This window comes from Mus caroli, chromosome 11 (assembly GCF_900094665.2).
Source record: "Mus caroli chromosome 11, CAROLI_EIJ_v1.1, whole genome shotgun sequence".
Taxonomy (NCBI): Eukaryota; Metazoa; Chordata; class Mammalia; order Rodentia; family Muridae; genus Mus; species Mus caroli.
Window position 1 is genome coordinate 100,344,665 of NC_034580.1, and position 13,084 is coordinate 100,357,748.

The following is a 13,084-nucleotide window of genomic DNA, read 5'->3' on the forward strand; positions in this document are numbered from 1 at the left end:
TGACACTAGTCTGATCTATAGAGTAGACTTCAGACCAGCCAGGGCTACATACTAACACACTTTCTTTAAAAAAAAAAAAAAAAAAAAAAAAAAAAGAAATTATAAAAAGAGCCAAATATTCAGACTTAATGCCTACCCAGAGAGTAGGCATTATCACTGAAGCTTCTGTGAGTTTTTTTTTTTTTTTAAATATTCAGATGAACTCTTTTGTTTGTTTGATTGTTTTAGAGACAAGGTTTCTCTGTATAGCCCCGGCGGTCCTGGAACTCACTCTGTAGATCAGGTTGTCCTTGAACTCAGAAATCCGCCTGCCTCTGCCTCCAAAAGTTCAGGATTTATAGCTCACAGTTAGAGAAAAGCATAGAAAAGTTAAGGTGGCAGACAAAAATGCACTCATAATCCTCATCTGTCTAAAGCAGGGCCATAAAGGATTGCCTTTTGTGAGAATTAGAGGTAATGAGGGATACTGTAAATGGTTTTTTGTTTTTCGAGACAGGGTTTCTCTGTATAGCCCTGGCTGTCCTGGAACTCACTTTGTAGGACCAGGCTGGCCTCGAACTCAGAAATCCGCCTGCCTCTGCCTCCTGAGTGCTGGGATTAAAGGCGTGCGCCACCACCGCCCGGCTGTTTTCTTTCTTTTATTGAAAGAATCCGGTATAAGGCATAAAATATTTAACATAGTGATAGAAAAGGCAGGCACTGGAATTCATAGTTTGCCCTCTTAGCCAATCCAAAGAAATGTGGCAAAAGGTCTTGAAGAAAAATCCTATTAAGTATAAATTTTATAGGGCATATTGGGGGCAGGGACAAGGAAGGACCTAAGAACCAGTGTCCTGAGAAATATGTTTAGAAATATGTTTAGCATCTGGAAAGTTAAGGCGGGGAGGACTGCTTGGAATTCAAGGTTGGTGTGGCCAAAACAGTATGAAAACAAAACCACTCAATTATCACCATACCATATCTTCTTGAAATATCATTTTCTTATACACATCATTTTTGTTTAGCTAAAACATTTAATAGTTTAGTTTGGGTTAGTTATTCCCTGACAAACATCAAAATTACAAGGCAAACTGGGTAACCGGGGATTTAGTTTTATATTCTAATGAATCACTTCTTAGCTCAAAGCCCCCATCATCTCAATGACACTTGGCTCTCCAACTTTATGTAGGTGCAGGGGAACTGACCGTTAGGTCATCAGGCTTTTGCACCAAGTGCCTTTACCAGCAGAGTCATCTGATATTTAAAACAGCTTTAAGTGAAAACAGCAAATATTGTTTGCTACATATAAGGTGCATCAGTAATTCCTACAAACTTAGCACTTTAGCCAGGATATTATTCCAAATGGAAATCAAAGACTGTAAAAATCCCACGCCCACCGAGTTACTTATCTGGTATCCGTTTGAGCATATTTTAAAATGAGGACACACAGCTCACTGCACTTCTACTCTCTGTGGGTTGATTATGGTGACACTTGTTCATGGCCAAACTCTTTGTATCCAACCGAGAATGACCTTGAGCTTCGGCTACCTGGCAGTGGAGTGATAGCAGGTTTGGAGCACCATGCCTGGCTTTTATGGTGTTAGCAACTGAACCAGGGGTTTACATCCCTTGAATTACTTACTATTTTCAGAATTTCAAAAGGAATAATGTTGCTATGGATCAATATTTCCCAGCCAGTTTCTATCCCTTTAACTTTACCCTCAAACCTTTGTCAGGCCAAAACACCACTCAATATATTTCTGGTGATGCAAGGAAAAGAAGTTACTCATGACTAGCCAAAGGTAAGAAGATCGCTATCCTGAACTACTCAAGAGCTTACGTTTTCAGCATACTTCTCTTCTGAGAAAGAAAACTAATACTTAGTAGTTCAGTTGTTCTTTATATCATTTCTTTAAAGTAGTATGAGTATAGAAAGGGAAAAGATGATAAATATATAATACCTTAATGACATTATTTACCAATACTCAAAAAAAAAAGAAATGTTTTTACTAAACAAAATCCTCAATTTGAATTTAGGACTAAATAGTCATTTAAACAATATTTACACAAGGAGGATTTTATTTTGTTTTTAGAGACAAAATGTGAAGTAGTAGAGGATGCTTAAGAATCTACAACTGAGTTTCTAGACTATATGAGATCTCATCTCAAAACAACAACAAACATACACATACCAACAACAAAAGTGTACAAACACCTATTTGTGTACCAAAAAAAAAAAAAAACCAATAAAAAGATAACCCAAAAGTAAAGATAGATGGGAAAGCAGCTAAAAAGACAGAGAAAAATTGAGTATATCTTTTAGAACCATATTATTGTTTCCTAACCCCTAGATTCCCCAAAAGACCTCTCAACCATTTTGTGGGTGATTTGGTAAGTGGAATACAATATTTAAAAACAAACACAACTCTATCACAAAAAACATCAACTACCAAAAAGGACATAAGGAAGGCAATGTATGGTGGCATATGCCTTTAATCCCAGCACTATGAGACAGAGGCAGGCAGATCTTTGAGAATTCTAGGCCAGTCTATCTACACAGTGAGTTCTAAAACAGCCAGTGCAGTGTAGAGAGAGACTTCGTATCAAAACAAAACAAAACCCCACCAAAGAAATAGGCAAACCAACAAACCCACAAGGGAAAACAAAACAAAACAAAAAACCCTAAAATTTCAGAAAGCAGTTTAGACTATACAATAGCATTAACATTCTATTCTGTACATGAACATTGTATTCTAGGTTAGTAAATTTGTTTCTCATATGATCTGGTAATCATAAAACTCTCTTTTCATAGGTATTCTATTGAATACATAATTACGGCTAAATGTGGTGGCACACATCTTTCTAGCTACAGCACTCAGAAGGTAGAGTTAAGAGGACTCCTGTGAGCTGGAGGTCAGCTTTGGAAAGCAATACCAAGTACCAAACAAAAACAAACAAGTAACTATCAATAACAAAGTGAAAATTATGATCATCTGTTAGTAATTCATAGACTGGTTTGAGACAGGATTTTTACAATGTAGCCAGACTGGTCTCAATCTTATTGTTTTTCATATTTAGACTATTTTATGTGTATGAGTATTTTGCCTGCATGTGTATATGTGTGACTCATGATGTGGGTGCTGAGAACTGAATGCAAGTCCTCTGCAAGCACAACACATGCTCTTAACTACTGAGCTATCTCTCTCTAGGTCCTAGTCTCAAACTCTTCATTTTTCCAAAGCCTTTTCTAGCATTGCTTGGGTTGTTCCAACTCATGATTTTTAAAACATACAAACGAGCAAACAATAAAATAAAAATAGATGTAGTAAAGATGTATGAACAACAGCAGTTGGGTTTTCTGGCTACATCTATTGGGAAATTTTTCCCCCCTGGGGGTGGGGGTGTTGAGACAGGGTTTCTCTGTATAGCCCTGGCTGTCCTGGAACTTACTCTGTAGACCAGGCTGGCCTCGAACTCAGAAATCCGCCTGCCTCTGCCTCCCGAGTGCCTATTGGGAAATCTTATAACCAATAATATAGTCAGCAATGACTATAACCAGTGCATGTGGCCCCAGATCTTGGTCTTTTGACACTGTTTTCCAAGGCCAGCCAGAACAACTGAGAGTTCTAGGCCAGCCTATCTACACAGTGAGTTCTAAAACAGCCAGTGCAGTGTAGAGACTTCATATCAAAACAAAAAACCCCACCAAAGAAATAGGCAAACCAACTACCACTACCTCAAAACAAACAAACAAACAAAAATAAATAAGTAAACAAGTAAAAATGCCACAGGATCGGATCTGAGGGAGTTCCCAATGCATAATGAGGTAATTCAATCAAATGAATCTAAACCCATATAAAATAAGATTAATGGTAATCCTGAAATGAGTAACCAAATCAAGAGCTGTGCAGATAGTAGGTTCAGTGTGTAAAACACTTTTAGTTTAGATCCCCAGTGCTTACATAAATCATGGGCTAGAGTGGCAGTCCTATAATCCCAGAGCTAGGGGAGCAGAGACAAGGGAGCCCCCAGAGCCAGCTCTCTAGCTAGACTGGCTGGACTGACTATCAGTCAGACTGATGTTGAACTCCTGATCTTCTGCTGCAACTTAGCATGTGATGTTATTACAGGTATGTGCTATGATACACTCAGCTTTATGTCTCTTTCTCTCTGGTTTTTTGAAAGAGTGTCTTTGAGTAGCTCTAGCTCAGCATCAGGGTTCTGCCTGCTTCTCCCTTGAGTGCTGGAAGCATAGCCTCGCCCCACAAGCCAGGACTTTTTAAAGGAAAAATTGAGAAAAATGAGTACTCCAGAATGAAATTGTGCCGAGAAAGGAAAAAGGAGCTAGAAGTATAAATCGAAGATTATTAAGATACTTTTATTCTCATTATGAAATAAAAAATCATTCATAAAAGCATTTATGGTATTTCTATAGTAAAAATCTCTGATCCAAAAATTTTCCCTTTGTTTTTTCTATTTGTTGAGAATTTTTTGTACAATGTGTTTTGATACTTTCACACACACTCACTCATTTCATCTCCTCCTTTCCCGCCTCGGCTAACTTTGTATCCCTATTAAAAAAAAAAAAAAAAAAAAGCCTGGCCATGCCTTCTGATGCTTGCCTTTAATCCAAGTACCCTGGGAGGCACAAGTTGGGAGGATCTCTGTATGTTAAAGGACATCATGGATTACATAGCGAGTTCTAGGATAGCCAGGACTATATAAGAGATCATGTCTCAAGACCCCTCCCCCCCAAAGTCTAATTGTGCTGCCTATATATTCTTGTACATGTGGCCTTCCACTGGAAAAAGCAAACCCCCTCTCAGCAGCTATTAGTTGGCAGTAGCTCCTGGGGTATAGGGGTAGGATTTTGTGCACAACTTCCCCTTCTATGATGGTATTTTTGTCTGGGTAGAGTTTGTACACATCTTGTGCATGCTGTCATAACCATTTTAAGTTTACAAGTGCAGCTGCCCTGCTGTGACTGGAAGACTGGTTTCCTAGTTGCTACCCACCATCTCTGGCTTTTATCACCTTTATACCCTTCTTCCCCAACAAGAGTCTGTTTTTCTGAGCCTTTGGGGATAGGGGTAGGGAGGGGGGTGCAACACAGATGATGTCCCACTGAGGACTAAGCACTCCTAATTCAACTTTTAATGTTTTGTTTTGGGTTTGTTTTTAAATATTTGAGACAGGGCTCCGTATTTTCTAACCTTGATTCAAGCTTACTAGGTAGCAAACCATGACCAACATTCGGATACTCCTCCTAAGCTCTAGGATTACAGGTGAGCACTACCACACCTGGCTTATGCAGTGCTAAGAATTGAACCAGAGCTTTGCACATAACAGACAAGCCCTGTCTCAAAACTTTATTCTCTCTCTCTCTGTCTTATGTAAAATGTGGCTGTCCCTTTGCTTCAACTTGTTTAAGAGCCCCCCCCCCATTATATTGGTCGAGAAAAGTTATCCTACTAAAACTGTATGACTGTGTTACACCTATGTGCCCCGATTCAACCATTACTCTGTAACTTTATATGTGGCTGTAGTGTCTTGACCTATTAAGAGCTATCTTTTTTCTTCCCCCCTTTTCTATCTTTTATACTTACCAATTTATCTCTCCCATGATCTGTCTTCACCTCAGAACTAAGTGAAAGTAACTCTGTTGTATGATCTGGGAAAGGTGCCTCCCCAAGGACTATCAACCCCTGTAGGACAAAGAGTAGAAAGAGAGTGTGAGTGGTATAAACTACCAAGCTTAAGAATTAATCTCAAATTGGTTGGGGCTCAGAGTTTGCTAACCAGAGGCCTTCCCCTTATCCTATGGCTCAAAAATAGCCTGAAAAGCAGCAGCACTACAGCACTTGTACTCATCTGGGCAAAGCCCTGGATGCTTTTTCACTTATCTGATTTGTTTTTCAAGACAGGGTTTCTCTGTGTAGCCCTGGCTGTCTTCAAACTCAGAGGTCTTCAAACTCAGGCTGTCTTCAAACCTGATTCTCCCCACCACCTCCTTGAGGGTTTAAAGGTGAGCACCATCACCCAGTCAAAGTCCTGGATTCTAACCCTGTCAAAAGGCTTCAATAAAAAGCTGAGGAGTAGCACAATTTCAGTAAGATGTTAGGATTCAAAACTGAGCCAGAGGGATGGCTCAGGAAGTAGAGGAGCTTGCTGCTATGGAGCTTGCTGCTATGCCCATAATATACACAGTGAAGGGGGAAAGCTGAATCCATGAGTTGTCTATTTAACTACAAGTTTTCTCTGCAGCATGTGTGTAAACACTCATTATTAAATGTAAATTTGAAAGACAGGTTTGGACACTCCATCCACTTTTTTTTTTCACTTTAATTCACCTGCATAGCTTGTCTTATATGTCACTCTTTTTATTCTGCCCTAGCAGAGCCAGAATCTTAATCAGTTAGGATATTTTATTGTAACTGTACAGTATAAACTCCACTTTATTAGATTAATATCATTAATGGAAGGGTTTCAGTTATATGTGTATAAACAATTACCAAACTGGGATGGAGAGATGTCACAGCCATTAAGAGCACTGGTTACTTTTGCAGATGTCCTGAGTTCAATTCCCGATTTTGGTGTGTCTGAAGAGAGCAACAGTGTACTCACATACATGAATGAATGAATGAATCTTAAGGGAAAAAAGTCCCCATGTATTCTCCCTGCAAGAGAGGTATCTGAAAATACTAGAATGGGACTAGGGACACACTAGATAAAAAGTAAAGACTCCTAAGAGAAAAAGAAAGGTCAGTAATTCACATGGAGAAACATTTACCTCTGGAGAAATGGGATTCCACACTAGGTTGATACTAACAATTTTTATTAGTTCAAAAATCCCATGCTCAGTACATTAAGGATATAGTTCAGTGGTGTAGTTAGTCTGTGCTTAGTGTGAGGATCTCTAAATTCAATCTCTAGTACATAAAAAAGTCCAGTATGAAGCCACAAAAACAGATATTTGAAAACATTATCATAAGTGTATGTATAAAAAATAGTTTTTAAATTTAATAAAAAGTAGCATACTTTAAAGTTTCTCCATTAAAAAAAAACCCCTCAATCTGAATTTGGTGCCTCATAGACAACATCACAGCATTGAGGAAGATGAGGACAGAGGAAGGCCACAGATTCAAGGTCACTTTTCTGGCCCATAATACAACTGTCTCAAAAAAACAAAATCTTGAAAATGCTTTCCTCCTTAATTCAGTGAGCAAAAATCGACCTCCTAAACCTTACCATTTAAAAGTAAAACCTGCTGGAGAGATGGCTCAGAGGTTAAGAGCACTGACTGCTCATCTAGAGGTCCTGAGTTCAAATCCCAGCGACCACATGGTGGTGGCTCACAACCATCTGTAATGGGATTTGAAACCCTCTTCTGGTGTGTCTGAAGACAACACAGTGTACTCATATACATAAAAGTAAAACCTTTTTGTGAAGAGCAGAGTTCTTGTGCATTGTTTCAGAAAATTTTCCATCTAAACTGGACATGATAGTAATGTCGAAACTTGGATGGAGTGACAAAATCATTAGGTGTTCCAGTTCAATGACAATTTGGGATATATGAGACCCAACTCAGAAAACAAACAAATGAAATTCTCATGAGACTGAAGTATTTGGAGTAGAGATCAATGGTCAAATCAAGACAAGGCTTTGAAATACAGACTATGCTGGTTCTAAAATCATAATCAGCCTTCAGAGGGCTGGGATTAAAGGTATGCACCATCACAGCCATCTGGGTGAAGTTCTGCTTTTAAAGACGGCCTCCGCTCATAGACGCACTCCACTGTATCACTCTTAGCTCAAGCTCCCTACTCAAATTAAGACAAACCAGAACCCGCTACAAACTACACTCTCAAGAACCAAGATAGATGAGACAAAACTGTCCATGACACCTAACAACACAAATAAGATGGGAAGCGCGATTGGCTAACAGTTTAAAAATAAAATTATACCTTCCTTCTATCTTTTTATTAAAATCGGTGTGTGCATGTGTTTGTGCATAGCCCAGGATGGCCTCAAATTTGAGGCAATTTTTGGTTTGTTTGTTTTTTGAGAGGGTTTCTCTGTGTAGCTCTGGCTGTCCTGGAACTCACTCTGTAGACCAGACTGGCCTTGAACTAAAAAATCCACCTGCCTCTGCCTCCCTGTACACCACCAGTGCCCGGATTGAGGCAATTTTTGTGCCTCAGCCTCTTACAGACTAGAATTATAGGCCTAAACCACTACACCTGGCTTAAGCTCTTTTTGTATCCAGGTTTCAATGTTTTTAGATTTTTCTTTTTCCACCGAGACAATTTCTCTATGTAGCCTTGGCTCTCTTGGAACTCACTCTGCAGACCAAACTGACCTCAAACTGAAAAGATCAGAGCCCTGCCTCTCTCTGCCTGGGATTAAAGTTTCAATGCATTTATTCAAAAGAAGAAAAAAAACCCAAAAGAATTTGTTAAAAAAATATTTAAAGACTTTACATTTATCTGTGTGTTAATAACCTCTAACCAGAGATTTTACTCTGAAGCTTGGATGAACATTCATGAACTTCTACACTGTTGCTGTTACATCTCCTATCCTAGCCTCTCTAAAGAGTATTTCACTTGAAAGCTATCTTAGCACTTCTCTATGGAACCTTACCCAAAACGTTATGATTGAAAAAACATTGTTTTCCCCTTTCTAAGACAAAAAAATCTTATGAAAAGGAGGGGGAGGGAGCCGACTATCTGACCTAGGAAATTCAAACATAGCAGAAGCACGCCTAAGACCCCAAGTACAACACAGACAGCAACCTGGGCTGCACTCAGCAGGTAGAAGCAAGAAAATAAGTTGTTCACGGTCCTCCTTGGCTACAAGTTAAAGGCAAGACTGTTTCCCAAAAATAATGATACCACAGCATATAAAAGAAGAGGAGGCCACAACTAGATGTACTTTTGTCAGAGAACAACAACAAAAACTTATTTCCAAAGGAAACTTTTGGGACTATGAAGTACATTAAGTCTTAGAAGGTAACAGCTAACTTTTGATAGAACAGAATTTGGTGTCTGGACCCCAAAACGCTGGGGGTGGGGTGGGGGGGAGAACCAACAACAATAAAAAAGTAGTCCTCAAATGATTCCTGTTTTTGGGAAAATAGATTACTTGGAAACTAATTTATTTTTATTTTATGTGTATAGCTGGGTGTTTTGCTTGAATCTATGTCTATACCCCACTTGAGTACAATGCCTTTGGAAGGTATTTGATGCCTTGGGACTGGAGGTATAGATGGCTGTGGGCTCCTATGTGGGTGCTGGGAATCAAAACCTAGGAAGAGTAGTAGTCCATGCTTACCTGCTGCGTCTCACCAGCCACTGTAATACATTACTTTTTTTTTTGTTTTTTTGAGACAGGGTGTCTCTGTATAGCCCTGGCTGTCCTGGAACTCAGTAATACATTACTTTTAAGAAAGGTAACTCCCAGCACTTGGAAAGCAGAGGCAGGCAGATCTCTGTGAATCTGAGGGCTGCCTGGTCTATAGAATTGAGTTCCAGGACAGTCAGGGCTACACAGAGAAACCCTCAAAGAGATGGGGAGGGGGAGAGGAAGGAGGAGATAACATCAACATATAGCAAAGTAAATCAAGAGTGGCAATGCACACCTCTATAATCCCAGTGACTACAGAGACAGACAGAGGCAGAGAGAATTCCAAGTTTGAGGATAACCTGGGGTACACAGCTGAGTTCCAGGCTAAAGTGTGCTATATGTAAGTGAAAGACCATCTAAAAACCTAAACACAACACAGTACCACTTTAAAAAGGAAAACTAAATGCCAAATATTATAGCAGACAACTTTAACTTGAGCACTTGAGAGGCAGAGGCAGGAGGATCACTTAAGGTCATCCTTGGTTACACAGTGAGTTGAAGGAAATTTGAGCTTAATGAAGATGTGAAGGAAGAGAGGGGAAAAATCTGAGCTCTCTAATTGTCTGCCCAAAAATACAAGAAAATTGATGCTAACCTATGACAAAGACTTCCATGTCCCCTAATCTCCTACCTAAAGACAGTTTACAACTCAACAGACTGGGTACATGGATAGATAGCACAATATTAGTGCTTGTCCAGGACACATAAAGATCAGGAATTCAAACCCCAGAATCAAGCTAATTAATTAAAACAAATGTGGATAATAGCAAAATTAGTAGAAAAAGGTCTAGCACATTTTCAAACAAGGACTCTATTATTACAGTGCTATATAAAACCCAAGTTCACATTAACAGATCACTGGACTAAGTTTTAAGGCTTATCTGATTAAGCTGAGCTCAGAGTACCCCTACAAAACTCATGCCGAGAACCTGAGGCTGTGCAATTATTTCAAAGTAGGATCTTTGCAGATGACATCAAGTGAAAACACACCCCTTAGTGTGGACCATAAACAATTCTATATTTTTAGTATTTTAATTTTTAAAATTTTTTCGTTAGTTGTTTTCTTTATTTACATTTCAAATGTTATCCCCTTCCCTAGTTTCCCTGCCACTGCTCCCCAACCCACCCACTCCCGCTTCCTGGCCCTGGCTTCTGTTCTGGGGCACAGAACCTTCACAGGACCAAGGGCCTCGACTCCCATTGATGACCAACTAGGCCATCCTCTGCTACATATGCAGCTAGAGCCATATGTCCCACCATGTGTTTTCTTTGATTGGTGGTTTAGTCCCAGGAAGCTCTGGGGTGTACTGGTTAGATATTGTTGTTCCTTCTATGGGGCTGCAAACCCCTTCAGCTCCTTGGGTACTTTCTCTAGCTCCTTCATTGGGGACCTTATGCTCCATCCAATAGATGGCTGTAAGCATCTACTTCTGTATTTGTCAGGCATTGGCAGAGCCTCACAGGAGACAGCTATTATCAGGCTCCTGTCAGCCAGCTCTTGTTGGCATTCGAAATAGTGTCTAGGTTTGGTGGTTGTTTATGGGATAAATCCTCAGGTGGGGCAGTCTCTGGATGGTCATTCCTTCAGTCTCTGCTCTGAACCTTGTCTCTGTAACTCCTTAATAATTAATTTTTAAACTGTGTATGTGCACGGTATGTATTACTGTACATGCCATAGTTAAAAGGATACCCTACAAGCTTTACCTGATTCTGAGAGACATAGGATACCAGGCCTGTATGGCAAGTGCCTTTACTCTCTGAGTCATCTTCAGTCTCCAAACAGTTGTATTTGACTAGGAAAATTTGGATATAGAAATAGCCAGCCACGTGAAGACAGGCAACAATGAATACTCTGACATTCCAATTTCTAGCACTCAGAACTTTGAAAAAACTTGTGCCTATGGTTCTAAGCTATTCAATTTGTGATACTTTCTTAGGGAAGCCTAGAAAAGTTCTTCAAACCAGGGGTTGGAGAGGTAAGAACACTGGTTACTCTTTGAGAGACTTGGTACATTTCATAGTATACATATAGAATCTCCTAACTGTTTCTAATCTGAAACCCTCACATAGACGTGCATGTAATATACATGTGGACCTGGGTTTAGTTAGCTCATAAACAGCTACAACTCTAGTTGCAAAGGACATAACATTGACTTTTGATCTCTGTAGAAATCAGGCACACAACAAGGTGTACATACACAAATGCAAGTCATATGTATAAAATAATAAAATAAATCTAAAAAAGTGAACTATTAAGTACAAATATTGGGCAAAATAGCACACATATGTAATTCCAGCACATTGTAAGTAAAAGTCTAAGAATGAAAAGTTCAAGGCCATCACAAGCTACTTATTTACAAACAAACAACAAAAGTATATAAAATTATTAGTGATTTTTAATCAGCTAAAAATATTTTATCATAGCATTCCTCGTGACATCATTCAAACAGGAGGATTTTCTTTTTTTAATTTACTGTCTCTCATTACAGACGGATGGTTGTGAGCCACCATGTGGTTGCTGGGATTTGAACTCATGACCTCCGGAAGAGCAGTTGGTGCTCTTAACTGCTGAGCCATCTCTCCAGCCAGAATTTTTTTTTTTAAATGCTCTAAAAAGAACTACATTAAAGTATTTGACTAGCCTAATAAGAACTTGGGCTCTTTATCTGTTATTACCCCATCTCCCAGCCTCACCTCATTAGGAGGCATATATAGGAGCAGCATGGAGAATCTGAATAAGCATGTAACATTTAACAACAACAAAGTGATAGCTAAAGTAAAAAGCATTTTTAAATGATAGGGAAATATGCAAGATGACAATATATAAAAAATTGTTATATGCCTACAAGAAAAAAGTAGCTTCATAAATATATATATTATATACATATACATACACACATCTCAAAAATATGGGGGTAAAAGGAGTTGCCTAGAACATTCTAAACATACTTTGATTTTTATATATGCTTTCCAAAAGTTTCCTAAAAGAATCACTCCGAAGAGAATTATCAATCTTAAGCCATACATTTAGATATGTAAAGATTAAATTTTATTTCTACTTTATTTATGTTTGCATGTGCACGTGCATGCCTATAAGTACACCAGAGGACAATTCACATGAGTCACTTCCACCATGGAAGTCCTGAAGACTCAATTTGGGTCATCATTTTTGGTTGGCAGCAAGCACGTTAACCCAATAAATTATCTCACCAGCCCCATACTAACAGTTTAAAACACAACATGCAGTGTGGAGAGATGGCTCAGTGGTTAAGTGCAATTACTGCTCTTGCAGATGATCCAGGTTATGTTCCAAGAACAAATATCTGTAATTTGAAGTTCCAGAGAATTTGAAGCCCTCTTCAGACACCAGGCATACATATGGCTCACATACATACAAACAGACAAAACACTAACATACACATAATACAAGTTTTGATATATGCAAAATAAATGTAGCAATAAAAAAATGACTATGTTACTAGACTCAGTTGTTAGTAAGAAATCCTCATTCTCAAATATAAAAATGAACACTTATTAGTTGTGAAAGCCCCGACACAGGATAGGCACAGAAAATTGCCTCTTTTTGACATTCAGGCAACTCATTTAAAATTTTCCTTTGTGAAGACCACTTAAGGAAACTCAAATGTTTGCTACCTCTGGAGATTTTTTTAGTTTTTACTCTAATTAATTTTTTTTTTTTTTT

The 13,084-nt window shown here is 38.8% G+C and overlaps 1 protein-coding gene across 8 annotated transcripts in view; it reads right to left on the reverse strand.

Annotated features, from left to right (window-relative positions):
• Kansl1 (KAT8 regulatory NSL complex subunit 1) overlaps positions 1-13,084 on the reverse strand; it is a 129,511-nt gene that overhangs the window by 29,976 nt on the left and 86,451 nt on the right. For 7 of the 8 annotated variants that reach the window (XM_029483464.1, XM_021176694.2, XM_021176689.2 and 4 more), the window contains one exon: positions 5,586-5,684. The exons of the other annotated variant lie outside the window; for it this stretch is intronic. In XM_029483464.1, the coding sequence (XP_029339324.1) occupies positions 5,586-5,684 (99 nt within the window). The remainder of the gene's footprint in view (positions 1-5,585; positions 5,685-13,084) is intronic. 8 annotated transcript variants of the gene reach the window in all.